This window comes from Saccostrea echinata, unplaced genomic scaffold (assembly GCF_033153115.1).
Source record: "Saccostrea echinata isolate AGI-Se365-2 ecotype Australia unplaced genomic scaffold, CSIRO_AGI_Sech_v1 ptg000052l, whole genome shotgun sequence".
In the NCBI taxonomy this organism is placed as follows: Eukaryota; Metazoa; Mollusca; class Bivalvia; order Ostreida; family Ostreidae; genus Saccostrea; species Saccostrea echinata.
In genome coordinates, this window is record NW_026889801.1 from 16,594,862 (window position 1) to 16,607,170 (window position 12,309).

The following is a 12,309-nucleotide window of genomic DNA, read 5'->3' on the forward strand; positions in this document are numbered from 1 at the left end:
ATTTCCTCGTCGCTCATATTTCAAAAACGTTATAAAATAATTATCCCACTAAAACTTAATTGGGGAACTATTTCAAATTCCTTTCAATAAAAGAATGGATTACAAACGAAACTTTAATTTATTGTGGTGACAGGTATCTTTGTTGATCGTGATTAACGCACATTAGCAACAAGAATGATAAACGGTTTGTGTCAGATTACCGTAGATTCCTTATTTTACGCGGGTACTTAATATCGCAAAATGGCCCTTAAACGTCAAATCGCGAGAACAATAATTTGCGAATGGATGGTTGATCAACTGATTTTACATTTATTTCGCGAGAGATGCTTCTCGCGTAATTACGCGATAATTAATACCTCGAGTATATTTAGGAATCTACAGCATATTTGTCCTTTTATTTTTTCCTCTACCCTGTTTGACTACTTTTGCTTGCTCTAATTTTCCGCACCCCTCCTCGTTTAGTTCTGAGTAAATACATTGCAACAATAGAACATAATTAAGTGCGCTTGTAATTACATGTAATAGAGATTAGTAGGGGGAAAGACTAGAAGAACGAAATTTCAAGCATGCTTAAATCTATATATGTTTAAAGACATAAGAACAGGATAGGAAGAAAAGAATAGTTTGTCTCATCCGGAGAAATAAACGATGGTATAAATTAATTCTTTAAAAAGTCTTCTTTTTTCTCTCTCCCTTTACCACAATAAATTTCATAATTTTCAAACAGGCCTAAGCATTCTTACTAAGGTTAGAGAACTCCTAACGAGTGGTTAGTTGATTGGTTGCCATGAACACCGCAGTATTTGATTAGTTGCCATGATCAGCGAAGTATTTGATTAGTTACCATGATCAACGCAGTATTTGATTAGTTGCCATATTCTGTAATTTAATATTGTACACAAACTGTACACTTACTCAAATTTGAAGGAATTTTAGGAGTTGGAGGAAAACGTTCCGTAATACATGCTCTTTAGTAACTAATTTCTCTCCAACCTTGCATCCTAATTTTTTATTGTCAAATTTGTCGATAAAAAAAATAAAGTGAACAGATTAAGAGAAAAACTGATAACATACTCGAGTTATGGAAACTTTACTTATATCTATGTTAATAAAACAAAGGGGACGTTGTCAACGTGACAGAAATCCGGGTTTTCGTTTGTGGGAGCAGTACTGGTATTCCTCACATGAATTATAAAAACGTTTCTGAAAACTGTAGGACTTGACATTCCAGCAATATTAATGTGATATGTATGCATTATTTTGCCCGAAGAATGACTCAGTTCAACAACCGTATTTTGTCATATTTAATTTCAAAAATCAAAAACCAAGTACTACGCACGTCTTTGATACATCAATTGAAAATGAAAAAAAGCAAAATGAAGAAGGTCTTATCTTGAAAATTATAGGGAGAAGTTATCCGGTCAAATGACAAATGATGTACACTTTATGCAATATATAGCATAAAAATAAGTAAGCTCAACAGCTAGTATTTCTCTCATATATAATCATAAATCAAATTCAAGTACTATGTACATCTTTATAAACGTACAATGAAACTGAAAGATAGAAAAAACTTCCTATCTTGAAGATTTTAGGATGAGTTATCCAAATAAACCCATATAAGCAATATTTTCATAAAAATGACCAATTTCAACAACTTGTATTTATCTCATAACTATTAAAAATTAAACCCAAGCGTTATGTATCTGTACACATTTTTGATATATGTTAAATTTGTGTTCTTGACAAATGATATACCATTTTGGTAGCCGTTATTTTAACAATTTCAATAATTTGATTTTCTTACGGAAAATCTTTTTTTTAAAGTACACAGTTACGAGACCTACACATTTACAGTACCAACCAGACCCAACCTGACACAAAGCAGTCCCAGAGCAGTCCCGGGGACTGCTTTCTGGGACTGCTAAAGCAGTCCCACAGCGGTCCCAGAGCAGTCCCAAAGCGGTCCCACAGCGGTCCCAGAAAGCAGTCGCAGCTGTCCCAGAAAGCAGTCCCAGCAGTCCCAGTGGGCGGGGTTAAGAATGAGATTACCAATAAGCAATGTAACTATATAAAAGGCAGTTGAAATTGATGAGCATTTCTTTCTGAGTAGTATCAACAAATATTTACAATATTATGCGACAGTCATTTCGCGTATAGAAACAAATAATGATTATTGAATGAAGAAGACGTTCACATCTATTAATAACATAAATATTTAAACACAATTATTTGGTATATTAATTTTTAACCAAAATAAACCAATTTCTTTATTTTTTTGTGATTGATATTGTTTTTCATATTTATTTTTTTATATAGAAAATTATACTTGAATTGTTTATTTTCTACCAGAATTAGCTTTAAATAGATAATAATAACTAGAGCCGAGCTCGTTGGAGAGCAACGGATAGGTCTTCCGTTGGAGCAGTGACCTTGAGTCAAGGTCATGCCATATTCTAAGATGATAGATAATCTTGTAAGGGACTATCAACTTGCAATGCTTCGCCAGTAGAAAGACAATAAAATAATGTACACTTTCTATTTCGTGACCTTGAACTTGTCCAGATGACCTTGCGTCAAGCCATGACACACTCTGGTTATGACGCAAACTTATCTGTGTTACCGACTTGACAAGTTAACACATGTTCTTTCAGACCACACATCCAGTAAAAGCATCTTGTTCTTAGTGACCTTGAACTTGAATCAAGGCCACAGTCTGAATGATACCAACAATACCCTTCTGAGTGTTTCCGACTTGACAAGTTTACACATGGTTTTTTTTTTTTTTTATTTCGTTTCCCTATAGCTGTAATTTATTATGTTTAACTCTCTGGCTTCAAATTTTATTGTAATTATGTTTTATGTCCAATGTCGATATTGAAAATTGTCGGCGTCTTTGAGTACGTGTACTAAGTGCATTACATTACCCTATCACATCATGTTTTATAACGCAGATCATGCATGTACATACAGTCAGCGTTATAAAAAGGTTAAAAAAAAAAAAAACATTTTATTCATTAAAAATCTCTGCTTAACTATCTTTGCCGATTTCTTACAGAACTAGAGTGTTCCCAGGAATGCATGTGTCGCCTGCTTTTAGCTTCATTAAAGATTTAACTTAGTCTAAAAGTTATCAGCTATTTATTTGCTATAGCATGGCATATAGTTCATGCAAAAAAAAAATCCAGGGATAGTAAGACTGCAATAGAATCTAACAATCAAATAGAAATGCAAATCCTTAACCCCTGAAAGCTAAAATGTATATGAATGAAAATTTGAATAAATTTATTATAAATAATTAGTTATAAATTATTTAGGTACGTGATTTCAACAGGTTTTCAAAAGAGGCTTCTGTCTATCATATCCGCAATTGTCAGTCTACACCATCCATTTTGTAATACCGATCCTGTTGTATTTTCATAGTACTTAAATTTCAGTTTTTGTGGTTTCTTTATTTCATACAGTGTCAAAATACATTGTCATGAGCTCATAAACATGTATAAATGTTAATTATCAAACCCTGCCTCTCTAATTTCAAAAGACATAAGTTAAATTAAACCTCCGCAGTGTATTTTACAAAATAGGTCAAAGGTCAAGGTCAAATGGACTGTAACGCTGGTATTTTTCAAAATGTTTTATGACAAACAGTGCACATTCTAAATGGCATAGACTTACCTCTTAAATATCAAAAAGAAGTTGTATATCGGCATTATTGGTTATTTTGAAAAGTAGGTCAAAAGTCAAGTTCAAGGATATCTAGGTCGGAAGCCATGGAAAAAATACAAAAACCATGATAGTGTCAAGCTATATGTGCCAATCATCAAATGCATACCTCTTACACTTCTCGAGATATAAGGTGTGACAGACGGACGGACAGCAAGACAGACGCAAGGTAAATTGATCGCTAAGTGCTGCTCTGCTCCGCAGGCGACACAAAAATGTTTATTTGATTGTCTGTTTGTTTAACGTCCCTTGAGCTGCCAGCATTTTCCAGTGGAGGGCTGCAAATTCAGACCTATACTCGACACTCAAGGCCATTGAGCAGTGGGGAATTTTTTTCATGCCGGCACCTACTTCTACTAGGGACCTCGGTTTATACGGCCTCATCCGAAGGATCATACTCCAGGTTCTGTAGTGGAATTGTTTGTTTGTTTGTGTGTTAACGTCCCTCTCAAGATTTTTCACTCATATGGAAACGCCACCACTTGCCGGTGGAGGGCTGCAAATTCAGACCTATACTTGACATTGAGCAGTGAGGGATCTCTTTCGTGCCAGCATGTACTGCTACACGGGATCTCGATTTATACTGTCTCATGGACCGGTCTCCACGTCCCGCAGAGGGAGTCGAACCCGCGACGTAAAGATTAACTCCTTACCCCGCGACTCTAGAGCAAACGCTCAAACCACTGCGCCACGCAGGCGACCTGGTGGTATTCGAAACCATGCACGACTCCGAATTGTAGGGGTAGAAACAGGCCCGTAGGAAGCAATTTCAGTTTGGGGGGGACAGCCATACATCTTCAATTGAGGGGGCACTATTAACCAATATTCCTTGACAAGCAAGCCCCCCCCCCCCCCCCCCGGAAACATTTTAATAAAGGTACTATCATTATGAAAGTCATGTTCTGACTTAAACCTGTAGAAAGCAATTTCATTTTTTTTCTGGGAAAGGGAACAAACAATCAATTTTTTTTTTATATATAAGCAAAAAAAAATCAATAAAAAATAAAAACATAATTGTGGGGGGGGGGGGGGGGAGACCGTATAACTTTAAGCTATATAGTGACTAAGAAGGAATAACTTGTCATTTGTCAAAGTCTTTTACCTAAACTCTTAACTTTTAATTGTCAGTAACAGATTCTTGTTACCAAGTGAAAAGTATACATGTACATTTATATGTAGTACAGGTATCCATCTCATATGCATAATATATTTAATCAATCATTTTATCCTTAAGGGAAAGTGAATCTCAATTAAAATTTGTCACAAATACTGGACTCCTGATTAATTATAATATACATGTAAGAAGGGATCGTCAATTAGGACTGCAGGTTTGTTAAATCCACAGCATGCATCTTCAGCCTTAATTAAAACGTTGTTTCGAAATATTACACTTTATCTATAAAAGCGTAAAATTAGAATTCACCTAAAGAATATTTTACACCACAGGGGAAATGCTTCCATGGCACCAGAAGTTTACAATTTTGATTGACAGGTGTAGCGCCGTGCATGGATTTCATGTAACTATGTACAAATAAGAAATGAAGGGATCTAAAGAAAAGAGTTATTGTTATTGACATTGTAATTAAAACAGAGACAATTAAGAGTAGTTTGGCTGTGCTGGCCTTTCTGATATTTGAAGTAAAGTTTTTGAATAACTTATCATTGAAATGAAGTTGTAAAAGTGTTTTATCAATTATTTTCATCTTCATCATTAGATGTGTGCTAATAAGTTTGTTATATTCAAGTCCATGTATATGTACTCCTTGTATAGTTTTTGTTTTGAACCGCGCGTGCAGGTGGAATTAAATTATAAAAAAGTTAACATACTTCTTAAATGCATGACATTTACGTTACACAGTTCTGGACATTAGAAATAATTAAGCTTATAATGTTGGCGATATTTTATCGTATGCTAAAAAATATGTATTACATAAAACATGTATTTTAAAAATTCAGCACAATATAGCCTTTCAGATACTTATACATACAAATCCAATTACATATAATATGAAATATTTTATTGAATATTATGATCTCTTCTCTGTAAACAGGTATGTTATGAAGAGGACATTGAAAGTGAAAAGGGGCTCGAATAGCCGCCAAAACATATAATAACACATAATTGAGACTTGTATGCAGTTTAAAGATTAGGATTCATGAAATCGGGGACCTTTATACGTCCTTAATAAAATGTTTTGGATTTAAATTAAATCAAATTAAGATAAGATTAAATGATTTAATTGAATGATCCGATATGATTTAAAAAATAATTTTCCGTAAATCATTGTGTTAGCAAAATGAATATAGAACGACATTGTTTTGTATATGAGCACTAATAGCTGCTTCCTCGGCCATATGCTATCGAGGGAAAGGTTACATAATTCTAAACAAACACAAAACCCGCGGTGTATGTGAAATGCAGTTAAATGCAGTTAAAGACTGATTTATTTTTTGCTAACTTTTTTAAAAAATTAATTTAGTATATGTTTCAACATTAAACGACGAAAAGATGTTTTGTTTACGAACGCAGGTCGCTTGTTCACACGCAATGGATCTCTTGTAATTTCGGCCACAATAATTTAATAAGTATATCACCAACATGACCAACATAGATAAGATGAAATAATTTGAAAGATCCGATATGATTAAAAAAAAAAACAATTATCCGTACATAGTTGAGTTTGCAAAATAGATTTAGAACGGCAACGCTTGCTTAGTGTATGGCCACTGATCACTGGATCTAGGTCACGCGTGATCGGGGGATGGCCGGTTACGTAATTATAAACAAAAACAAACCCCGAGACGTATTGATAATGCATGTGTGACTCAATAATTTGGAATGAAACCACAGAACACGCAAAAACTTATTTTAAAGTAATATTGGTATTTATTTTGGATAGATTTATCATTTATAGCAAGTTTATTTCAGTTATGCGCATAAAGATTTCACCTTCACTTGTCTAATGAAACTATTTACCTGTATATGGGTCAAGCTTCTAGCTCATTTATTAAAAAAGACTCGAACAAAAATAACAAGTTCATGAGATCAATAATATGTTAAAGAACAATTTTTTAGCAACAGCTATATCGAAATATTTACTGTTCTTCAGTTATAAAACGAAAACTTTCAAAGACCCTAGATCCCTAATTTAAGGGACCAGTCCCTTTTTGGTGGTGCCAAATGAAAGACCTTAAAATTGTGCACAACTTTTATTCAACATATCTTAACAAAATATTTTTAGTTTAAAAGATACATAGGAAAATATGTGTAAATTTTCGCCCTTTTAGGTGTTCTAAGTTTTAACCCCTATCTAGCGCCATTTTGAACACAGAAATCAAAACACAAAAATAGATGTGCACAACTTCTATGCTTCTATTATTCAAATTCAGTAGTATTTCTGCTCCAGCTTTTGTAGTCTCGGAGCCTTTGTCTGGAAACGAAACACCCAACATTTTCATTAAAAGGGGAAATAATTCCAAAGCGGAAGGAAGCTTTTTAAATGTATGACAGCATTCTGATAGAGTTTTGTAATGTCTATGAATTCTGAAAATTTGAACAAAATCCGTTGAGAAATGAGCGAGATATGAGGTCTCAAAGTTGGCGTCTAGAAAGGAGAAGAAGAAAAAAAGAATAGTAATCTTAACCATCAGAATCAGTAGAAGGTCTTTCGTTGTGAGGAAAGACCTTAATTACAGAGCAAGGCCGATTCCCATACTATACTCTGAATGCATTTTTCTTAAGTATTGGAGCTTTTGAAAAATTCTTTGTGAAACATTGCCGAGTATTATATTTCAGTCGTTTCAATGACTTGCCAATTTAATTATCTTTAGATTCTCAGTTTTAAGTGTTTTATTATATAAATGTTCGAGTGTACATCTGTAAATCACGCAAATGGAACCCTCAGATTATGTTCAAAATTAATTAATACCGAAATAAATTTATACACAATTATTGAAACTAAGATTATTTGCAGTACATAGATTGAAATTAGTGTCAATGTTGACCAGCGTGTTCAGTGATGTGTAACACTGATACCCAAATAACATGCATTGACTTTCTGCTAATAATGCCCAAAGGCGATTGAAACCTCAGGTGTTGACACCATTTTATACAATCCCATTGTATTAATCGGCCAGGTAAACACAAACAAAACAAATAAGAAACAAGTCACAATTCCCGATATTTTCAAATGTTTATTTTTTAAATAAATGTACTCTTTTAATAACTTGTTTATAAATTAAAAACTAATTCATAAATTAATCCCCGAATAATTGTTCACATTGTTTATGTGACAGAAGAATGGTAGAATAATTTTATTTCATGGTCATTAAATAAATTATTAGGTTTTATCTGAGGTGGTAAAAATTAGCATGGAGTGCTCTTTTTTAAGTATGGTATTAGCTTTTTCAATTAAGAAAAAAAATCCGATACAGTACGTTCCTCTCAATTCATGTATCTTACTGAAATGACAAATTTTTTTTTGTTTTTTGTTGGTTTTATTTATTTATTTATTTTTTTTTTTTTTGAATAGTGCTAATGCAAACTTTGAGTATATATCTAATTTGACAGCATTAATTTATTAAATAAGCCTTGATATTTTTTTTCTTCAAACACCTGTATTGACGTTTAATTGAAGGGATAAAAATCATCCCCTGACTTCCCTTTTTAACTACTTTTATTTTCTTAAAATTGATTCTCGACTACAATTGTGTAAATTTACAGCCCTCTGAAAACATTTAGTAATTACATGTATAACTATCTCTATTTATTTGATTTTTGTAAGAAATTAATAATTGTTGTTTTTTTTTTTGTTGTTTTTTTTTTTTTTTTTTTTTTTTTTTTTTTAATTTGTTTTTATCTTAACCACCTCTCTGCAGAAAGTAAACAAAACAACAACAGGGAGCTGCAAATTCAGAATACACAAGGGGCAGAGCTATCATGTCACTCAGAACCTTTTTTACGCATGAGTGAACAAAGCAGTCCCAGAAAATAGTCTCAGGGACTGCTGAGACTGCTGGGTCTGCTTTCTAGAGCAGTCCCAGAGCAGTCCTATAGCGGTCCCACAGCAGTCCCAGAGCGGTCCCAAAGCAGTCCCGGGGACTGCTTTCTGGGACTGCTTTTGTGTCAGGTTGGGTGTGGTTGGTACTGTATAGTAATTGTTTTATTACGTTGTGTATCATTTTTGATTTATGCAATATCACATAAAGAAAACATGTTTTTGTTTTTATTTTTTATTTTTTGTCTCTTATCTTGTACAGTTATGGGGGTTTGTTCACAAGTCATTTGAACAATCATTCATTATTTAACGAGGCAACATGATCAATGGAATGTACTGAATTTAACAGAAAAAAATTAAATATATAGACTAAAAATTTAATCTTCATTAAAACAAGAATAAATAAATGTTGCTTCTTTTTGCATCATGTATTTTATTGGCGCCTTAGTTGGTGTTCATTGGTGACAATTCATCTGCAGCAGGTGGGTGATTTACTTTCTTTTCTAAATCAATGATAAATATTTAGCATTTACCTTTTTAGTGGAATTTTTGTCAATTGTTCAAACGGATTTGTGTGTGTGTGTATTGAAATATTGTATAATTTTGCACTCATCAAGATTCATCTCAAACAATATGATGCTTCAATATCTTTTACAAAACTGTGTCGTGCATAAACATAAGAGCTTAAGTACCTTTTTTCCATGGAAATTTAATGATATTTTTGATTTTCTCCCACATTAGTGTTGATATGATTCCAGCAATTAAGATTAAGGATGTTCCAACTAAAAGACCGATCCTGAAAGTAGATTATAACAATACCTGATCATCTTATACTAATAATGTATTTGTAATGAAAACAATTTGACAAAAAATCTGTTATTAAAATTATAAGCACCTGGTAAGACGTGATTTCTGCGAAGTAAGTTCTGAAGGATTAGGATGGGTTGTAAAACATTTATGATCTGGAACCAAATACAGATCTGATTTAATCACTTTTCTTACACAGTTACTTAAAATACAGTAAATACAGTTCTCTCCAATCTCCCCGATCCAATGAAAGATATGAAATCTATCACCTATATTTCCTGAACAAACATTAAAATGAAAAAATACGGTTCAATAGCAGACTGATTTGTTGATTTTTCAATATTTTTAACAATGCAAATTATGTATTACAGTGAAAAAGGGTGAAGATAACGAGAAGTGATCGACCTTATAAAATCCTCAAACAATACAGATCTGTGAACAGGGCATAAACACGGACCCCTGGAAACTACAGAGTTTGAACCAGGTGCCAAGGAGGGGTAAGCATCCCCTCCAGACCGGTCACACCCGCCGCGAGCCCCATGCACCGACCAAGCAGACGGAACATTTAGTATAAACAATTGGCAGGAAACAAGTCAGCCAAAACACGACAATCTTTTATGAGACGTTAGGAACTTATATCTTTACTAACATGTACATGCAAAACAAGATTAAATTTGGACTGCATTTCTTTACTCTGAAAAAATGATATCAGCTCAGAACAATAGAGTTAAAATTGTTTTGAATATTTACAAAAACATACACATCACTCGATACGTGTAAATTGCACTTACATTTGTATCCATCAGTAGAAAGGTAGCGAGAAGGGCAAGGCTCTGCATACCGTGTACAGTCTTTGCTGTAATGGTCTTGAATGACCTTCCCCTCTGTATTGTACTCTGTGCAGTAGCCTTGATATAAAATAAAAATTTTTAAATACAAATCGTGTAATACATATGATCTTCATCATCAAAGTACCCAAATAAATTAGTTTTTTATTACAATATGTAAATACTAAGCACAGTTAAAGTTTAAGATAGGATGGCGAAATAAAAATATATCAGATAATTTAATGATTTTCATCTCATATCTCAGTTGTGATAAAACTTTTGAAAGAATGGGGAAAAGGTTAACCTGTTATGAAAAACACCGGTGCACAAACTTCTAAAGTAGCATTGCCATAGCTGTTGAGAACACAGTGGTATTTAAATTTATCAGGTGAGATGCAGTCTTGGCTTATATATTGGCAACCTTTGGCTTCTGACCTTCTCTTGTATTCCTCAAAAGTGGAAGGACATGACGTCACAAAATGTACTGTCGCAGACGAAACAGAACACGATCGAGGGTTACTGGCTTTTAGGAAAACCTAGAAATATCAGACCTGTTGCTTTAATGTTGCGTTATTATTATGGGGGATAGCCGTCTGACGCTTCATATCAACCTTACGTTTGACGTTTACCTCTCAATTAATTGCTAGATTCAAGTCTGGAAATATATATGTTTTGGATAATTGTAGGATGTCAAGCAGGAAAATGTGTAATTAATTATCTGCATCTAAGTCCAACTGATCGAAAAAACGAACAATATAGATATCAAGCGTAGTAGCAATGGGTAATTGGATATGGTACAATCTATATATACATTCTATATCCACTTCTGATGTTTTTAGAGGTCGTTGTTTGCTCTGCTTTTACCATTCGTTATCTTAAGCTTTATATATACAGTGTACTTTTTGTAGATTCTTTAGTCTGGTTCTGTGTGGCTCTATTGTGTTATAGATTACATCTTGCATATCAAACAGGAAAGACCTGGTCTACATTCTAGATCGTAGCAACTACTCAGGATATATGTATCGATCTGTCGAACGCACTTTATGAATAAGCCTAGGATAGAATATCGATATATATGTAGTCGCTACAATCTTAAACGCAGCTACGGAAGCTTGTATGGTTAGGGCTTACTAACACACACATATACATATAATAATATTGACTGAAGATAATATTAGTTTGGCCACACCCTAATGTAAAAAAAGAAAAATACATTTGATGCACATTTACTTCTCTCGAGTTTATCATATTCCCTCGTATCTTACAAAAGTTACTGCAAATCTTGAATGAAAACAAATTATTTTTTACAAATAACACAAATGAAGACTGCAGTGATTTGGCATGCAAATTGAAATTATTTTAAAAGAAATACACACATTTTTTTACTAAATTAATAAATAGGCCTACCTTTCTTAAATATAAAAAGAAAAATATCATTAATACTCCATGTTTCATGACAGTATTTTGTTATATTTTTTGTTTTTTTTTCCCTGGTGTATAACAGACGTACATAGGGAAAGGCCAGGTAACATTAGAGAAAGTTTTCAATTCATGAGTGATGTGTGTTTATTTATAGAGCAAAAATTGGAATTTACCTTATTCTATTTTAATGCTTAGATTTTTTTTAATATATAGTATGACGAGTCAAATGTTTGTGCATGTGTTTTTCGCATGGCTGTTGAATATGCTGCCGGTGGGTTCGAATACGAGTTAGGAGATTTGTTCTTTTCTTACTCTCATGTCATGTGACCTTATGATCGGTCTATATATATATATATATATATATATATATATATATATATATATATATATATATATATATATATATATATATATATATATGCTATTTTTGAAGGCAAAACTGCAAAATGTCTAGACAGGTTTTGCCTGTCTCTATCGTACGAATCGTATGTATGCATATCGCGCATATCAGACAGGCAAGGCCATTCTACAAG

General features: G+C 33.2%; 1 protein-coding gene across 1 annotated transcript; it reads right to left on the reverse strand.

Annotated features, from left to right (window-relative positions):
• Positions 1 to 8,867: 8,867 nt before the first annotated feature.
• Positions 8,868 to 11,839, reverse strand: LOC133204064 (uncharacterized). The gene is made up of 6 exons (XM_061339841.1): positions 11,762 to 11,839; positions 10,659 to 10,890; positions 10,319 to 10,435; positions 9,616 to 9,682; positions 9,413 to 9,516; positions 8,868 to 9,223 (listed from the first exon to the last, which is right to left on the reverse strand). The coding sequence occupies exons 1-6, from the start codon at positions 11,807 to 11,809 to the stop codon at positions 9,165 to 9,167; spliced, it is 627 nt and encodes a 208-aa protein (XP_061195825.1). The 5' UTR covers positions 11,810 to 11,839; the 3' UTR covers positions 8,868 to 9,164.
• Positions 11,840 to 12,309: the final 470 nt, after the last annotated feature.